Source organism: Bombus vancouverensis, chromosome 5, assembly GCF_051014615.1.
Source record: "Bombus vancouverensis nearcticus chromosome 5, iyBomVanc1_principal, whole genome shotgun sequence".
In the NCBI taxonomy this organism is placed as follows: Eukaryota; Metazoa; Arthropoda; class Insecta; order Hymenoptera; family Apidae; genus Bombus; species Bombus vancouverensis.
The window spans coordinates 7,651,645-7,674,516 of NC_134915.1; the positions used below are offsets into that span (position 1 = coordinate 7,651,645).

The following is a 22,872-nucleotide window of genomic DNA, read 5'->3' on the forward strand; positions in this document are numbered from 1 at the left end:
ATTTCGGAGAAGGAAAAAATCCGCGTTGAGACGTGGGCCAATCACAGTATATCGCAAACTTCTTTCACCGAACGATACCAGCTTATTCTATGTGGGAAGGACATCACAGGAGCATAAATATTTTGTTTGAAGGATGTAACTAGACTGCGGATTTTTATGCTTTCATAAAGAATTTGAAAGTGCGATATTACGCGGAATACGCATGATACGAAAAAATATATAAAACATTGAAATTACAGTGCTTTTTATAATATTCGTTAGGTAAGACAATATTCTATGGAGATTTTATTTCTCTGATTATGTTATGTATGTCTGCATACAATAAAAGTATAAAATGATAACGGAGCCATTTTTCGAAATAATGGTCAAGCGAACATTAATCTCAGTAATAAATAGGTCGGATATGACCAATTCTTTGGCACCAGATATCGTGCCACTCGTGGGGAATTTTGATAGAAAAAGTTTCTCGGATAGGAATTGAGAAGCGCGTGTTAAAAAATTAATATGAAGATTCGTAACGTCGATTCTGTTTAAAGGAATGAAAGCTTACCTTGATACTAAGTAAATAAAGGAGTTATTAAAAATGTCGTTTTGGCAACACATTTCATCGATATATAGTTAAAAGTGTAGGTAGAAAATGTAACGTCGATCAGATTAATGAGATGTCAATCGAGATTGGGATAACCTGTACGATGATTCTTAGATTTGATGTCTATATACATTCTTTTCTGTTATACGTTGTCATTTGAAATAAATATGATTTCATATGTTCAACTACGTTCAAAGAAATAAATATGGAACTTTTATCATCAAATAACATTTTTATTTTCATAACATAGATTGTCATAATGCGTGATCTATTGCTTTTTTTATAGAAAATAGTAGCATAAAAATAAGGAGATTTTAGGACTATCACCGAAAACTGTGTGAGTCGATAAAAATATCTCGTAATATATACAAAATAAATGTACAGGCAAAGATTTAAACGACAAGGGAATGTGTAAATTCAAATACAGTGGATTTTATAATTTTTATAAATTACAAAGGACGACGATTGTACTTTATCCTAACAATAAGAGAAATGATCAACAACGAAAGCAAATTTATTCACAATGCGCAATCTAGTCTACAAATCTAATTAAGTAATAGAATTTTAATGGTACATATATAACAAAATGTTAATTTAATCAGACATTCGCTAAGCGCAGAATGAAAGAAAAATTTTGGATTATCCTATACATTGGACGGATATCTGATAAGCTAATTTTTTTTACTTGTTAGTAATTTTTTTTAACCTTAAAGTAACGTCATAACGAAAGAAATTGCAAGTAAACGCAAGATTGAAAAGACACATAGCAACGAATCTTAGCCCAAAATTAGATAAAAACGAGAGAAAGCAGTTTATTTATACAGATTTGCGTGTAATATGAAGAATATTTCAATCAATCGATCAAAGAATTCTTACTAATCGTGACGCGAGCGTGTGATCACGACAGGCAGAGGATAATTCAAATTAATAATCCTTTATTGTACAATCACGCCATACGTGTTGAATTTATATACACAAATTGTACAAAAGTGCTAATTTTATTTAAAGTAGTTTCGTACGAAGGTATAGTAATTAAATAGACGATTAGAAATTAAGTAAAGCTTTCAGCACAGTTACGCAACTACTGTAATATATGTCAACCGTTCTACTTACAATTAGTACGCGACTAACGAGGTATGCCTAACTATAAAATCTTAACGAACTGATCCTGATTACGTAGAACCATTTTAACATGACACTATTCATTATGCTAATAAGATTTTAAACTGTCTTACGCTTCCAGAACAGCAATTCTTTTAACTAATTAATTGATAGGTTGGCCAAATTGTTTTTATAATACAAGAAAATGATAAGGACATAAAGGTGACGAATAGTCAATAAAATTTATTTGCGGAACATTAATTGCGTTTCAATTTAGGGTCGTTTAAAATGGCACTCTCTCGGATAATTGCTCTCTAAAAGTAACGATTTTTATTTACGGGCTTGAATGACGCTTTGTTAAAGGATACCGTATTTCGATTGGAGAGAACGATAGCCGATAATGGCTAGAGCAACGACGAACAGCGATTGCGTAATCGACGCGCCCGTCGCGGAATTGCAGAGGTCAGTACTACAAATATGGCAGGACTCGATTATGTGTCGACCTGAAGTCATTGTAGTGCTGCAAGGACCATCGGTGATGTCTCCTTCATCGACGTTCAATGTAGAACACTGGCGTATTACTACTCGTTCGTTATTTTCTGCAAGCAAAAGTACTCGTTGGAATTTTCTCTAGACAATTTTGAAAGTATAGCTGATTAAATATTTAAGATATTATATTCAAGTATGAACGCAAGCAACGAGAAAAGCAAAAAAGCAATCCTGTGATTTATGATTAAACTCATGAAATTTCTATTAATCTTTACTAATACATGTTGAATTACTTATGCAATATGTATCTATATTTTTTGAAAAATACGAACATATACTTATCAAATCTTCAATTAATAGCTTTAATACATTGTAATATGTATTATATTTTTCAACTAATATTGAATAGTCTTCTTTCAATTTCTGTAAATTGAAAAAAAAAATTAAATTGTTAAAAATTAAACAATTCAAAAATTAAATCTGTTAAGTATGTTTGCACAGTATCATTGCGTTTGATCGTTTCAAAGGTGCATACTTTCATATCTGATATCAAACATAAATATCTTGAAAACTATTAGTAAATACAAGTATTATATACTATATACATAATATATTATGTAATATATTATGTAATATTAATAAATACAAACATTAGAAAAGAATTAAACTAAAAAAATTAATTTAAATTAATTCATTGAAACTTTACCTTTAAATTAAAACTTACAGAAGTATTAAGTTTGGAAGGCGTATTAAATAGAAGTAAAATATTTTCAGGGGACGTATTATTTAGTGTAAGCAATTTTTACGTGGGCGAATGCTAAATACATGAAAGGAAACCTCATACTTTTAAACGGAAACATATTTTTTTAACGTATTGATCGATGTTGGTGTTATTATTCATAAAATCATTAAGCTATTAATAAGATTACCCAGCTCGTGAAAGGAACATTAGATTAGGAGATATAATAATTTATAACACTTATATATAATATGTGTACTTTTTAAAATGACAAGCATATTTTTGCTAGAAAATAATACAGAAAGAATGAGACAAAAAGAGAGAGAAAGATGAGACTAAAGAGAATTCTAGACTATTAGTATGAAATGAAATCTTATTCGTCTTATACATCAGCTACGTGATAAATTAAATTATGCACACCTCGAAACCATTCAACTTTTATTTGAAATATTTTTCGTTATTGTCAGTAATTTCGAAAATATTCGAGATGATTGATTTGAAGAAAATATCCTGTATATTGATGGATGAGTTTTATGATGGCATAAAATCATGAGATTATTAGTTTCCGATGACAATGTGATATTGAAGCAAATTATTGTCAGCTTTGCAAGATTTGCGTACTACGTAAGAGAATACAAATAGATACATACGTAGTATACGTTTGAATAATTTCCGGATCGCGCTTGTGTGTACACATAACAAAATATGCTATATGCGACGTTTCCTTTTGTGTTTCTGTTAAAACGTAGTGTTATTTGAACGATATGGTGCAACAGGTTGTGTAACACTTATGATTCAAAGTATGTGACGAAGTGGACTGAGGAAATAATTACGGTATTGCGCATTTAAATAAATTCAGATTCCTTTATAAACTGAACATCGGAGTCTCGGAAACGAGCAAAAGACATTTTAATGGAGCAAATAATATCTAATCTATCTTTTTGATTTGAAACACAAGTAAAAAAATTATTGTAGCTATTGTTCACTTCGGAAATAAACAATTTAAAGCTCGAGATATTCCAGAACAAGGAATTATGTTAATCGATAAAGCATTTTTTATGTATTCTACTTACTTCTAGAATTTATATTTCATTACAAGATATTCTAAAATTTCGATAAAGTCTGCTGAAAAATGAAAATCATGCAAATGTCTATGCAATCAAACGATCGTTATTTATGTTGTTACTACAAACCAAATGCATTTTATTTTATTAAGTAACTTTGATTTTCTAAATGTTGTTGGCGTTATCAGTGAACATATTCATTTCGCATAATTTTTCGTGTTACACAAATTTTACTAATCTCTCAGTTATCATGCATGTATGAATATCGTTAATCCTAAGATTACGGTCACGTTAGTAGGATTAACCTTGATATTCAAAATTTTGCGACGGTGAATGATTTTTCTTTAACACGGGCGCGGTTTTGACCTTGACAACATATTATTATCGTGATTATAGTGTAGAACGTAGCAGCGCGTGCTGTGACTCACGAGTGAAACATAGTATGTCGTGGCGATTAAGTTGGAGACGATAAACACTAGATTATGATGTTCTCTAGTTTCACGCAATATATACACATATATCAAATACGTCATCCAATGTGAGAACATCGTACGTAATTGAGTAATAAATTGCTATGCTTATGACGAAACAGGATGTCTTAAAATATGAGCACATCCATGCAAATTCAAATTTCAGTCGCACTATATCAAGTCATTGATTGTAATAATTGTTATTATTATCACAAATACATTTAAATAATAATAAGTGTCTATATGCAGAATGGAAACGACGTGTATGATCAGTTAATCAATACTCGGCTACAAGAAAAAATGAATTGTCTATGATCTATTAAACATATACATATTTATATGTAAGTAGACATTTGAGTGAAAAATACAACAGTAAGTGTTTTATTAAATAGGAAATATTTTTACGTACGTAAGGTAGAGTAAACGTAGTTGCGAATAGTATAAATACAAAATTAATAAAATTTCTACAAAGAAACTTTTAATCACTTGCAGGTTAATTTGCAATTATATTATGAATTAAAAATTATATTAGACAGTACACAATTTTTAATTATTTCGTTTTAGTATTTTCTAGGCTACATCAGAAATGTTTTTTGTAAAGCAATGTTGACAAGAAAAAATTATTTTTTAATAAATTACTCGTCAAACCACTTACCTCTTCTCACAATTTTCCTGCATACATGTTTTACCGGTTCGTAAGATCCAGTTTCGCAATGTTTCGTATTAAACGCCGTTTGATGTTCTGTAATGTTCAGTGGATCACCACACAGTATATTATTATTGGAAGCGCAATCCCAACATCGTAAAGCTAAACCTATAACATATGTAAATACATTATTAAATATCAGTAAATATTGCATATGAAATGCGACAAAGTAAAATATATTGTTAAGCAAGTTTTCTTGCGTTATATCTTGAACGGTACTAAATCTCAAACATGATTCTTAAATATACGTAACATTTAATCAAATACGATTTTGGAGTATTTTCACATTTTTAGCTCTATTTTTATTATATATTTTATTTATTATAACAATCAAATATTTAGAGAACTTTTCTGAGAAATTTTATGGAATGTTTTGACGATTGCTCGCTCTTCCCCGTCACCCCCCATACTATAACGGCAAATGACGGAATAGTTAAGAATGGAATTGCTCTATACAATTTGTATTATGTCATCGATACTTACAGATTATACGTATACATTAATCATCTGATCATCTACTAATTGGATATAAAATATGTTGCATATAATTCCCGTAAACTTACACTCTGTTTAAATAATCACAATAACAATTAATATGATTTTAGTTATAATGATTTATATTAATATTAATATTGATATTATATACTATAACATATAATATTAATGTCATATATTATTATATAATGTTACTTTATTATATCAACTACTCGTACTCGGTTTATTATTTTACTGTGTTATGAGCATAACGTAGCGCGACATATAATAAACAAACAAATGACAGTAATAGGCTTAATATATCTGATAAGACGATAATAATGAACACACTAACACGAAAACAAAAGCAATAATTAAAATCGTCAGTAGAACAAGCGAGGACACAAGAATAGTAATGATTGAGTTTAATGAGCAAATAACGTAACATTCCACCGTCATGCCAAATAAATCATTACCTTTGTTACTCGACATTAGTTTACAAATTTCACTTTTCTGAATATTTTAAATTCTTTATAGCTTGTTTCACACGAATCGATACATTTATATCGTATTTATGAAACAACTTGCCTTTCTTATTTCTTTAAATTACAATTCGTACAATTCATTTTCCAATTATTTTTTATAACTATCCTTTAAGGATAAATATAAGAGCCTTTCAATTTATATTCTACTCATAAATTTTCTGTCGTACCCAAACTATCGTTATTTCTAGCGATATCACGAATTTATTGCACTTCAACAATATATTATTAGATAATTATACGATACGTGGTTAAAGAATAATGCAAATATACGAAACGTTAACTTATTCACTTCGCCTTAATTTTATATATCAAAATATTTAATGCGTATTACATTATATTGTTATATTAAGACGTATTCTACATATTACTAATTGTTTTACCTGATTGCGAAAGGACAACCAGACCGAAGATGACCAACATCCATGTTAATCTGGAGGACATGTTGATTCAATTACTTCTCGGATCTGTATGGCTGCCGAATTAATCTAATCGATGATTACTTTACACCGTGAGTGATACAGTCGCTTAAGATGTCAAAGGCGATATCATGTGTATCCAGGAATAGATAGAGAGAAACTGCTAGCGTCACAGACAGTGTTCACTTCGTTACTGAAGAGGCAACACCCCCTTTTTGCCGAGAACCGAGAACATACACGCGGTCTCCTTCTTCCTTGCTCCCTCTCTTCTTCGAGTTTCTCCTCGCTTCTCGGGGCACGCGGCTAACACGGTCCAGTCCAATAACATATCGCATGTAATAACTCCGTAACCCCTCCGTGGATCATGCAAGCGCAAGGAAGTAGGAGTCAAGAGCAAACAACGAAAGGAACCTTTTAACAGAACGCAACAGACGAAACGCTAATTATATTCCAGGAGTGAGAGGGAGAAGGAAAGAGAAAACAACATTGCTCGGGACCCTCATTGGACTCATTAGGACAATTACCGACCGGTTAAACGCTCTCTAGGGTCTTTCGAGGTTTAAGATGGAAACTGGAATACGCAATTGTTTAGAACTTGAAGATTCTCAGATTGAGATATGGAAATCTGAACGAATTAACAATTAAATAACGTTAAGCTTTTCTCGTAGAACACCACGTGCTGCAATATTGTTAATCTTTTATTACTAAACATGTACGAGTATCAGCGACTTATTATTATTGATCATCCAGTAATTAACACTTAGCCAACCGCGCGCGCCACAGCGAGCTATACGTTTCTCATCGCGTTCGGACAAGCCAACCTATATGCTGTCTATCGCACATTTTTCAAAATATCGAGGATTAATAGTCACTATTTAAAAAACAAAGAAGTCTAAAAATTATTTAAGTGGTCAATTATATTTTGTGGTAATGATTTTATGTAACGATTTCACATATTGTTTATATACAACATTAAATTAAAAGTATATATTAAAAGTATAAAAAATATAGGTAGAATTAAAAATATTATAGGTGACTAAAGATAAGTAACACAACTAGAACGTGAAATTAAAAATTCACAATGCATTTTAATATTTTTTTATAATATGGTATAAAGACATTAGTGTATTTTATTATATATTGTACTTTATAAGAGCAGAAAAAGTGGCACAATTAATTGGGAACAATTCCAGGTAAACAATAACTGATAATAACAAAAGAAAAGAAAAAGAAAACGCGTTGCAAAAGTAAAAAAGGGAGATCTCCCTGTTTGGTCGCAGCAATATATTGTATTTTACAGACGGGAGATCTCCCTATTTGGTTAGCTAAATTTTAAGATTGATAAGACTCTTGATATATTCGATTGAATTGTAAATCGAATTCAATGATTTTATTCCTGTTGCAATGACTTTAAAGTTTCATTGCTACATCAGTTGCATGAAAAACTGTTGTGTATGTTCTCAATCTATTTTAAATCCAATTGGTTACAGATGCCCAATAACAGGATTGTAAAGTGAATTTGCCGACTTGTTAAGAAAGACTTGTCAGGGGTCAGAAGATCGTTTAACCCTGCCTGACATTACCGAATTGACTCGAGCATTTAACCCCCCCTCTTCACCTAGATGCGTCAATACGTAAAGATGTGTACATCCGAGCATACACGATTTCATAAGTGTTGGTTAGAACATCACCATCATCGATACAAAGGTTACATCGAGTAGACTGTCTCCCTGTTCATTCATAAAGTCATTTAATTTCTGACTTGTAAGTCAACAGCCTTTTCCGGCCAATCAACATCGTCGTACTCTCTTTCAGAAATTAAGCGTATATGATGTGAAAACCAAGAAAAAAATGCTTCGTTACGATTATTAAGAAAAAGTTACTCGCAGAGTAAGGAAAGTGAAACAGATGTAAATCTGAAACACTTTTCGACAATTTTAACATTTTTAAGGAAATAAAGATATATTTCGAAATTCTTGTAAATTTATATATAAGATTATTAATAATATCAAGCAGTTATATGAAGCATAGAGAGAAAACAGTTTATTATTATATTAGCACTCTGCTGACTTCTTGTTATTTGATTGCGCTATTAATTGTGAACTTATGATTCCGTTACATTATCCCGCATTGTTATATCGATCGAACATCGCTTATAAGTATAAACATCTTTTAATTAGTTTCCATTAGGTTCTATCCAGTAGCAACTCTAAACGTCTATATTTAATATTAAAATTATAGCAGATTATCAGCCACAATGCAATGAAATACCGAAAAAGTTTCATTATTAGTAAGTCAAGAACATAACCCAAAATCGGGCTTGTAGAAAATCGAGTTAAGCATATTCTATCAAGAAAATACTACGAACTAACAGGGAGTAAGATAAATATTGCAACATCAAGCAATAGGACGAAATATAATATAATGTAATAAAATATAACGAAATACAAAATATCGCAAAATAATATAAAGCAATATAGTATCAGGAAACACAATATAACGTAATATAATATAACGTAATGCTATATAACAAAATACATTACAATGTGATACATTATAACGTAATACATTTTCACATAATACCATATAACGTAATACTCTACAACGTAATAACATATATAAAGTAATACATTATAACGTAATACATTATAAAGTCATATTATACGTTATAATGTTATACTATATAACATTGTACTATATAACGTTATACTATATAACGTAATACGTTATAACGTCATACTATATAACGATATACGATATGTGGATATAATACATAACATTATACGGTATAATGTAATATTATATAACGTTATACTACATAAATGCAGTACGTTATAATATTATACTGCATCACGTTATACTATATAATGTAATACATTATAACGATATGCTATATAATGTTATACCATACAGAGTAATACGAAATAACGTTTATACTATATAATGTTGTACTGTATAACGTATTACGTTATTATGTAATACTATATAACGTTATACGTTATAACGTAATAAGTTATAACGTCATACTGCATAATGTTACACTATATAATGCAATACGGTATAACGTTATACTATATAACGTTATAGCACATAATAAAATACATTATAACGCTACGCTATATAACGTTAAATGATATGTCGTTACACAATATAACGTAATATGCTCTAACGCTATATTATATAACACAATAGGTTATAACGTTATTCACTAAAACGTAATAGTGTATAACGTTATACTATACAACGTAGTACGTTATAACGTTATACGTTGTAACATATAACGTATTACGCTATTACGTTATACCATAACGTTATACCATATGATGTTGTACCATATAACGAATTACGCTATAACGTTAGACCACAACGTTATTCCATATAACGTTATACTATACAACGCAAAACGTTATAACGTTATACCATTTAACCTACTACGTTATAACGGTATACCATATAACGTATTACGTTATAACGTTATACCATATAACGTATTCTGTTATATCGCTAAACCATATAAGGTAATACGTTATAACGTTATACCATATAACGTAATACGTTATAACGTTATACCATATAACGTAATACGGTATAACGATACACCATATAACGTAATACGTTATAACGTCATATCATATAACGTATTACGTTATAACGTTATACCATATAACGTATTACGTTATAACGTTATACCATATAACGTACTGCGTTATAACGTTATACCGTATGACGTAATACATTATAACGTTGTATCATATATCATAATACGTTATAACGTTATACCATATAACGTAATACGTTGTAACGTTATACAATATAACGTAATAGGTTATAACGTTATACCATATAACGTAATACGTTATAACGTTATACCATATAACGTATTACGTTATAACGTTATACCATATAACGTATTCCGTTATATCGCTAAACCATATAAGGTAATACGTTATAACGTTATACCATATAACGTAATACGTTATAACGTTATACCATATAACGTAATACGTTTTTAACGTTATACCATATAACGTAATACGTTATAACGTTATACCATATAACGTAATACGTTATAGCGTCGTCTCTTATAACGTAATACATTATAACGTCATACCATATAACGTAATACGTTATAACGGTATACCATATAACGTAATACGTTATAACGTTATACCATATAACGTAATACGTTATAACGTTATACCATATAACGTAATACGTTGTAACGTTATACAATATAACGTAATAGGTTATAACGTTATACCATATATCATAATACGTTATATCGTTATAGCATATAACGTAATACGTTATAACGCCATGCCGTATAACGTAATGCGTTATAACGTTATACCATACAACGTTATACTATATAACGTAATACGTTACAAAGTTATGTTATATAACGTTATACTATATAACGTAATACGTTATAACGTTATACCATATAACGTTATACCATATAACGTTATAACGTTATACCATATAACGTAATACGTTATAACGTTATACCATATAACGTTATACTATGTAACGTAATACGTTTTAAGATTATACTATATAACGTATTACGTTTTAAGATAATACTATATAACGTAATACGTTATAACGTTATGTTATATAGCGTTATACTATATAAGGTAATGCGTTATAACGTTATACCACATAACGTAACACGTTATAGCGTTATACCATATAACGTAATACGTTATAACGTTATACCATATAACGTAATACAATATAACGTAATGAGTTATAAGGTTATACCATATAACGTAATACGTTATAACGTTATACAATATAACGTAATACGTTATAACGTTATACCATATAACGTAATCCGTTATAACGTTATACCATATAACGTAATACGTTATAACGTTATACATTAAAACGTAATACGTTATAACGGTATGCCATATAACGTAATACGTTATGACGTCGTCCCTTATAGCGTAATACGTTATAACGTTATACCATATAACCTAATACGTTATAACGTTATACCATATAACGTAATGCGTTATAACGTTATACCATATAACGTAATACGTTATAACGTTATACGTTATAACGTTTTACAATATAACGTAATGAGTTATAACGTTATACCATGTATCGTAATACGTTATAACGATATACCATATAACGTAATACGTTATAACGTCATACCAAATAACTTAATACGATATAAAGTTATACCATATAACGTATTACGTTATAACATTATAACATATATCGTATTACGTTATAACGTATTGCCATATGACGTAATACGCTGTAACGTTATTCCATATAACGTATTACGTTATAAAGTTGTACCATATAACGTAATACGTAATAACGTTATGCCATCTAACGTATTCCGTGATATCGTTATACCATATAACGTAATACGTTATAACGTTATACCATATGACGTATTACGTTATTACGATATAACATATAACGTACTACGTTATAACGTTATACGTTATAACGTTTTACAATATAACGTAATGAGTTATAATGTTATACCATATAACGTAATATGTTATAACGTTATGCCATATAACGTAATACATTATAACATTATACCATATAACGTAATACGTTATAACGTAATAACATATAACGTACTACGTTATAACGTTATACGTTATGTTATATAGCCTTATACTATATAGCGTTTTACCATATAACGTAATAAGATATAACGTTATGCCATATAACGTAATACGTTATAACGTTATGCCATATAACGTAATACGTTATACCGTTATACCATATAACGTAATGAGTTATAACGTTATTCCATATAACGTAATGCGTTATAACGTTATACCATATAACGTAATACGTTATAACGTTATACCATATAACGTAATACGTTATAACGTTATACATTAAAACGTAATACGATATAACGGTATACCATATAACGTAATACGTTATGACGTCGTCCCTTATAACGTTATACGTTATAACGTTTTACAATATAACGTAATGAGTTATAACGTTTTACCATATAACGTAATACGTTATAACGTTATGCCATATAACGTAATACGTTATAACGTTATGCGATATAACGTAATACGTTATACCGTTATACCATATAACGTAATACGTTATAACATTATAGCATATAACGTATTATGTTATAACGTTACAACATATAACGTATTACGTTATAACGATTTACCATATAACGTAATACGTTATAACGTTATGTTATATAGCGTTATACTATATAAGGTAATACGTTGTAACTTAATACCATATAACGTATTACGTTATAACGTTATGTTATATAGCGTTATACTATATAAGGTAATACGTTGTAACTTAATACCATATAACGTATTACGTTATAACGTTATGTTATATAACGTAATTCGTTATAACATTATACCATATAACGTAATACGTTATAACGTTATACCATAGAACGTAATACGTTATAACGTTATACGTTATAACGTAATACCATATAACGTAATGCGTTCTAACGTTATACCATATAACGTAATACGTTATAACGTTATACATTAAAACGTAATACGTTATAACGGTATACCATATAACGTAATACGTTATGACGTCGTCCCTTATAGCTTAATACGTTATAACGTTATACCATATAACCTAATACGTTATAACGTTATACCATATAACGTAATGCGTTATAACGTTATACCGTATAACGTAATACGTTATAACGTTATACGATATAACGTATTACGTTATTACGATATAACATATAACGTACTACGTTATAACGTAATACGTTATAACGTTATACCATAGAACGTAATACGTTATAACGTTATACCGTAGAACGTAATACGTTATAACGTTATACATTATAACGTTATACCATATAACGTAATGCGTTATAACGTTATACCATATAACGTAATACGTTATAACGTTATACATTAAAACGTAATACGTTATAACGGTATACCATATAACGTAATACGTTATGACGTCGTCCCTTATAGCGTAATACGTTATAACGTTATACCATATAACCTAATACGTTATAACGTTATACCATATAACGTAATGCGTTATAACGTTATACGTCATAACGTTATACCATATAACGTAATGCGTTATAACGTTATACCATATAACGTAATACGTTATGACGTCTTCCCCTATAACGTTATACGTTATTACGTTTTACAATACAACGTAATGAGTTATAGCGTTATACCATATAACGTAATGCGTTATAACGTTATACCATATAACGTATTACGTTATTACGATATAACATATAACGTACTACGCTATAACGGTATACGTTATAACGTTTTACAATATAACGTAATGAGTTATAACGTTATACCATATAACGTATTACGTTATTACGATATAACATATAACGTACTACGTTATAACGTTATGCCATATAACGTAATACGTTACACCGTTATACCATATAACGTAATACGTTATAACATTGTACCATATAACGTATTATGTTATAACGATATAACATATAACGTATTACGTTATAACGTTTAACCATATAACGTAATACGTTATACGTTATGTTATATAGCGTTATACTATATAGCGTTTTACCATATAACGTAATAAGATATAACGTTATGCCATATAACGTAATACGTTATAACGTTATGCCATATAACGTAATACGTTATACCGTTATACCATATAACGTAATGAGTTATAACGTTATACCATATAACGTAATGCGTTATAACGTTATACCATATAACGATATACGTTATAACGTTATACATTAAAACGTAATACGATATAACGGTATACCATATAACGTAATACGTTATGACGTCGTCCCTTATAACGTTATACGTTATTACGTTTTACAATATAACGTAATGAGTTATAAAGTTATACCATATAACGTAATGCGTTATAACGTTATACCATATAGCGTATTACGTTATTACGATATAACATATAAGTTTACTACGTTATAACGTTATACGTTATAACGTTTTACAATATAACGTAATGAGTTATAGCGTTATACCATATAACGTATTACGTTATTACGATATAACATATAACGTACTACGTTATAACGTTATACGTTATAACGTTTTACAATATAACGTAATGAGTTATAACGTTATACCATATAACGTAATGTGTTATAACGTTATACCATATAACGTAATACGTTATATCGTTATACCATATAACGTAATACGTTATAACGTTATACGTTATAACGTTTTACAATATAACGTTATACGTTATAACGTTATGTTATATAGCGTTATACTATATAAGGTAATACGTTGTAACTTAATACCATATAACGTATTACGTTATTACGTTATGTTATATAACGTAATACGTTATAACGTTATACCATATAACGTAATACGTTATAGCGTTATACCATATAACGTAATACGTTATAACGTCGTCCCTTATAACATAATTTGTTATAACGTCATACCATATAACGTAATACGTTATAACGTCATACCATATAACGTAATACGTTATAACGTTATACCATATAACGTAATACAATATAACGTAATGAGTTATAAGGTTATACCATATAACGTATTACGTTACAACGTTATACCATATAACGTAATACGTTATAGCGTTATACCATATAACGTAATACGTTATAACGTCGTCCATTATAACATAATTTGTTATAACGTCATACCATATAACGTAATACGTTATAACGTCATACCATATAACGTAATACGTTATAACGTTATACCATATAACGTAATACAATATAACGTAATGAGTTATAAGGTTATAACATATAACGTACTACGTTATAACGTTATACCATATAACGTAATACGCTATAACGTTATAACATATAACGTACTACGTTATAACGTTATACGTTATAACGTTTTACCATATAACGTAATACGTTATAACGTTATGCCATATAACGTAATACGTTATAACGTTATACCATATAACGTAATACATTATAACGTTATACCATATTACCTAATACGTTATAACGTTATACCATATATCGTATTACGTTATTACGTTATAACATATATCGTACTACGTAATAACGTTCTACGTCATAACGTTTTGCCATGTAATGTATTACGTTATAACGTTATATCCTTTATCATAATACGTCCTAACGTTATACCATATTACCTAATACGTTGTTAACGTTATACCATATAACGTAATACGTTATAACGTTATAGCATATAACGTAATACGTTGTAACGTTATACCATATAAGGTAATACGTTATAACATTATAGCATATAACGTAATACGTTGTAACGTTATACCATATAACGTAATACGTTATAACGTCGATCCTTATAACATAATACGTTATAAAGTTATACCATATATCGTAATACGCTATAACCTTATACCATATATCGTATTACGCTATAACGTTATACCATATAACGTAATGCGTTATAACGTTATACCATATAACGTAATACATTATAACGTTATACCTATATCGTAATAAGTTATAACGTTATACCATATATCGTAATACGTTATAACGTTATACCATATAACCTAATACGTTATAACTTTATACCATATAACGTACTACGTTATAACGTTATACGTTATAACGTTTTACCATATAACGTAATGCGTTATAACGTTATACCATATAACGTAATACGTTATAATGTTATAACATATAACGTAATACGTTATAACGTTTAACCACATAACGTAATGCGATATAACGTTATACCATATAACTTAATACGTTATAACGTTATAGCGTATAACGTAATACATTATAACGTTGTACCATACATCATAATACGTTATAACGTTATACCATATAACGTAATACGTTATAACGTTATACCATATATCGTATTCCGTTATTACGTTATAACATATATCGTACTACGTAATAACTTTCTACGTTATAACGTTTTGCCATATAACGTAAAACGTTATAACGTTATGCCATATAACGTAATACGTTATACCGTTATACTATATAACGTAATACGTTATAACATTATACCATATAACGTAATACGTTATAACGTTATAACATATAACGTAATACGTTATACCGTTTTACCATATAACGTAATACTTTATAACGTTATGCCATATAACGTAATACGTTATACCGTCATGCCATATAACGTACTACTTTATAACGATTTACCATATAACGTAATACATTATAACGTTTTACCATATAACGTAATACGTTATAACGTTATGCCATATAACGTAATACGTTATAACGTTATGCCATATAACGTAATACGTTATACCGTTATACCATATAACGTAATACGTTATAACATTATACCATATAACTTATTACGTTATAACGTTATAACATATAACGTACTACTTTATAACGTTTTACCATATAACGTAATACGTTATAACGTTATGCCATATAACGTAATACGTTATAACGTTATGCCATATAACGTAATACGTTATACCGTTATACCATATAACGTAGTACGTTATAACATTATACCATATAACTTATAACGTTATAACGTTATAACATAAAACGTATTACGTTATAACGTTTTACCATATAACGTAATACGTTATAACGTTATAACATATAACGTAATACGTTATACCGTTTTACCATATAACGTAATACTTTATAACGTTATGCCATATAACGTAATACGTTATACCGTCATGCCATATAACGTACTACTTTATAACGATTTACCATATAACGTAATACATTATAACGTTTTACCATATAACGTAATACGTTATAACGTTATGCCATATAACGTAATACGTTATAACGTTATGCCATATAACGTAATACTTTATAACGTTATGCCATATAACGTAATACGTTATACCGTCATGCCATATAACGTACTACTTTATAACGATTTACCATATAACGTAATACATTATAACGTTTTACCATATAACGTAATACGTTATAACGTTATGCCATATAACGTAATACATTATAACATTATACCATATAACGTAATACGTTATAACGTAATAACATATAACGTACTACGTTATAACGTTATACGTTATGTTATATAGCCTTATACTATATAGCGTTTTACCATATAACGTAATAAGATATAACGTTATGCCATATAACGTAATACGTTATAACGTTATGCCATATAACGTAATACGTTATACCGTTATACCATATAACGTAATGAGTTATAACGTTATTCCATATAACGTAATGCGTTATAACGTTATACCATATAACGTAATACGTTATAACGTTATACCATATAACGTAATACGTTATAACGTTATACATTAAAACGTAATACGATATAACGGTATACCATATAACGTAATACGTTATGACGTCGTCCCTTATAACGTTATACGTTATAACGTTTTACAATATAACGTAATGAGTTATAACGTTTTACCATATAACGTAATACGTTATAACGTTATGCCATATAACGTAATACGTTATAACGTTATGCGATATAACGTAATACGTTATACCGTTATACCATATAACGTAATACGTTATAACATTATAGCATATAACGTATTATGTTATAACGTTACAACATATAACGTATTACGTTATAACGATTTACCATATAACGTAATACGTTATAACGTTATGTTATATAGCGTTATACTATATAAGGTAATACGTTGTAACTTAATACCATATAACGTATTACGTTATAACGTTATGTTATATAGCGTTATACTATATAAGGTAATACGTTGTAACTTAATACCATATAACGTATTACGTTATAACGTTATGTTATATAACGTAATTCGTTATAACATTATACCATATAACGTAATACGTTATAACGTTATACCATAGAACGTAATACGTTATAACGTTATACGTTATAACGTAATACCATATAACGTAATGCGTTCTAACGTTATACCATATAACGTAATACGTTATAACGTTATACATTAAAACGTAATACGTTATAACGGTATACCATATAACGTAATACGTTATGACGTCGTCCCTTATAGCTTAATACGTTATAACGTTATACCATATAACCTAATACGTTATAACGTTATACCATATAACGTAATGCGTTATAACGTTATACCGTATAACGTAATACGTTATAACGTTATACCATATAACGTATTACGTTATTACGATATAACATATAACGTACTACGTTATAACGTAATACGTTATAACGTTATACCATAGAACGTAATACGTTATAACGTTATACCGTAGAACGTAATACGTTATAACGTTATACATTATAACGTTATACCATATAACGTAATGCGTTATAACGTTATACCATATAACGTAATACGTTATAACGTTATACATTAAAACGTAATACGTTATAACGGTATACCATATAACGTAATACGTTATGACGTCGTCCCTTATAGCGTAATACGTTATAACGTTATACCATATAACCTAATACGTTATAACGTTATACCATATAACGTAATGCGTTATAACGTTATACGTCATAACGTTATACCATATAACGTAATGCGTTATAACGTTATACCATATAACGTAATACGTTATGACGTCTTCCCCTATAACGTTATACGTTATTACGTTTTACAATACAACGTAATGAGTTATAGCGTTATACCATATAACGTAATGCGTTATAACGTTATACCATATAACGTATTACGTTATTACGATATAACATATAACGTACTACGCTATAACGGTATACGTTATAACGTTTTACAATATAACGTAATGAGTTATAACGTTATACCATATAACGTATTACGTTATTACGATATAACATATAACGTACTACGTTATAACGTTATGCCATATAACGTAATACGTTACACCGTTATACCATATAACGTAATACGTTATAACATTGTACCATATAACGTATTATGTTATAACGATATAACATATAACGTATTACGTTATAACGTTTTACCATATAACGTAATACGTTATACGTTATGTTATATAGCGTTATACTATATAGCGTTTTACCATATAACGTAATAAGATATAACGTTATGCCATATAACGTAATACGTTATAACGTTATGCCATATAACGTAATACGTTATACCGTTATACCATATAACGTAATGAGTTATAACGTTATACCATATAACGTAATGCGTTATAACGTTATACCATATAACGTTATACGTTATAACGTTATACATTAAAACGTAATACGATATAACGGTATACCATATAACGTAATACGTTATGACGTCGTCCCTTATAACGTTATACGTTATTACGTTTTACAATATAACGTAATGAGTTATAAAGTTATACCATATAACGTAATGCGTTATAACGTTATACCATATAGCGTATTACGTTATTACGATATAACATATAAGTTTACTACGTTATAACGTTATACGTTATAACGTTTTACAATATAACGTAATGAGTTATAGCGTTATACCATATAACGTATTACGTTATTACGATATAACATATAACGTACTACGTTATAACGTTATACGTTATAAAGTTTTACAATATAACGTAATGAGTTATAACGTTATACCATATAACGTAATGTGTTATAACGTTATACCATATAACGTAATACGTTATATCGTTATACCATATAACGTAATACGTTATAACGTTATACGTTATAACGTTTTTCAATATAACGTAATACGTTATAACGTTATGTTATATAGCGTTATACTATATAAGGTAATACGTTGTAACTTAATACCATATAACGTATTACGTTATTACGTTATGTTATATAACGTAATACGTTATAACGTTATACCATATAACGTAATACGTTATAGCGTTATACCATATAACGTAATACGTTATAACGTCGTCCCTTATAACATAATTTGTTATAACGTCATACCATATAACGTAATACGTTATAACGTCATACCATATAACGTAATACGTTATAACGTTATACCATATAACGTAATACAATATAACGTAATGAGTAATAAGGTTATACCATATAACGTATTACGTTACAACGTTATACCATATAACGTAATACGTTATAGCGTTATACCATATAACGTAATACGTTATAACGTCGTCCATTATAACATAATTTGTTATAACGTCATACCATATAACGTAATACGTTATAACGTCGTACCATATAACGTAATACGTTATAACGTTATACCATATAACGTAATACAATATAACGTAATGAGTTATAAGGTTATAACATATAACGTACTACGTTATAACGTTATACCATATAACGTAATACGCTATAACGTTATAACATATAACGTACTACGTTATAACGTTATACGTTATAACGTTTTACCATATAACGTAATACGTTATAACGTTATGCCATATAACGTAATACGTTATAACGTTATACCATATAACGTAATACATTATAACGTTATACCATATTACCTAATACGTTATAACGTTATACCATATATCGTATTACGTTATTACGTTATAACATATATCGTACTACGTAATAACGTTCTACGTCATAACGTTTTGCCATGTAATGTATTACGTTATAACGTTATATCCTTTATCATAATACGTCCTAACGTTATACCATATTACCTAATACGTTGTTAACGTTATACCATATAACGTAATACGTTATAACGTTATAGCATATAACGTAATACGTTGTAACGTTATACCATATAAGGTAATGCGTTATAACATTATAGCATATAACGTAATACGTTGTAACGTTATACCATATAACGTAATACGTTATAACGTCGATCCTTATAACATAATACGTTATAATGTTATACCATATATCGTAATACGCTATAACCTTATACCATATATCGTATTACGCTATAACGTTATACCATATAACGTAATGCGTTATAACGTTATACCATATAACGTAATACATTATAACGTTATACCTATATCGTAATAAGTTATAACGTTATACCATATATCGTAATACGTTATAACGTTATACCATATAACCTAATACGTTATAACTTTATACCATATAACGTACTACGTTATAACGTTATACGTTATAACGTTTTACCATATAACGAAATGCGTTATAACGTTATACCATATAACGTAATACGTTATAATGTTATAACATATAACGTAATACGTTATAACGTTTAACCACATAACGTAATGCGATATAACGTTATACCATATAACTTAATACGTTATAACGTTATAGCGTATAACGTAATACATTATAACGTTGTACCATACATCATAATACGTTATATCGTTATACCATATAACGTAATACGTTATAACGTTATACCATATATCGTATTCCGTTATTACGTTATAACATATATCGTACTACGTAATAACTTTCTACGTTATAACGTTTTGCCATATAACGTAAAACGTTATAACGTTATGCCATATAACGTAATACGTTATACCGTTATACTATATAACGTAATACGTTATAACATTATACCATGTAACGTAATACGTTATAACGTTATAACATATAACGTAATACGTTATACCGTTTTACCATATAACGTAATACTTTATAACGTTATGCCATATAACGTAATACGTTATACCGTCATGCCATATAACGTACTACTTTATAACGATTTACCATATAACGTAATACATTATAACGTTTTACCATATAACGTAATACGTTATAACGTTATGCCATATAACGTAATACGTTATAACGTTATGCCATATAACGTAATACGTTATACCGTTATACCATATAACGTAATACGTTATAACATTATACCATATAACTTATTACGTTATAACGTTATAACATATAACGTACTACTTTATAACGTTTTACCATATAACGTAATACGTTATAAAGTTATGCCATATAACGTAATACGTTATAACGTTATGCCATATAACGTAATACGTTATACCGTTATACCATATAACGTAGTACGTTATAACATTATACCATATAACTTATAACGTTATAACGTTATAACATAAAACGTATTACGTTATAACGTTTTACCATATAACGTAATACGTTATAACGTTATGCCATATAACGTAATACGTTATACCGTTATACCATATAACGTAATACGTTATAACATTATACCATATAACGTAATACGTTATAACGTTATAACATATAACGTACTACGTTATAACGTTATACGTTATAACGTTTTACCATATAATGTAATACGTTATAACATTTTACCATATAACGTAATACGTTATAACGTTATACCATATAACGTAATACTCTATAACGTAATACAATATAACATTATACGTTATAACGTATTACCATAAAACGTAATACGTTATAACGTTATACCATATAACGTAAAAGGTTATAACGTT

At 28.8% G+C, this 22,872-nt stretch overlaps 1 protein-coding gene across 1 annotated transcript; it reads right to left on the minus strand.

Moving 5' to 3' along the window:
- Positions 1-1,085: 1,085 nt before the first annotated feature.
- Positions 1,086-6,847, minus strand: LOC117160286 (UPAR/Ly6 domain-containing protein crok). The gene is made up of 3 exons (XM_033340947.2): positions 6,558-6,847; positions 5,108-5,266; positions 1,086-2,289 (listed from the first exon to the last, which is right to left on the minus strand). The coding sequence occupies exons 1-3, from the start codon at positions 6,616-6,618 to the stop codon at positions 2,048-2,050; spliced, it is 462 nt and encodes a 153-aa protein (XP_033196838.1). The 5' UTR covers positions 6,619-6,847; the 3' UTR covers positions 1,086-2,047.
- Positions 6,848-22,872: the final 16,025 nt, after the last annotated feature.

What these genes read in the sequence shown, in the direction of transcription:
- LOC117160286 (XM_033340947.2), bottom strand. Translation starts at nt 6,618, where the DNA reads ATGTCCTCCAGATTAACATGGATGTTGGTCATCTTCGGTCTGGTTGTC. An exon ending in GGTTGTCCTTTCGCAATCAG is followed by an intron (nt 5,267 to 6,557) that starts GTAAAACAATTA and finishes CATATGTTATAG; the next exon opens with GTTTAGCTTTACGATGTTGG. An exon ending in CAGGAAAATTGTGAGAAGAG is followed by an intron (nt 2,290 to 5,107) that starts GTAAGTGGTTTG and finishes TTTTGCTTGCAG; the next exon opens with AAAATAACGAACGAGTAGTA.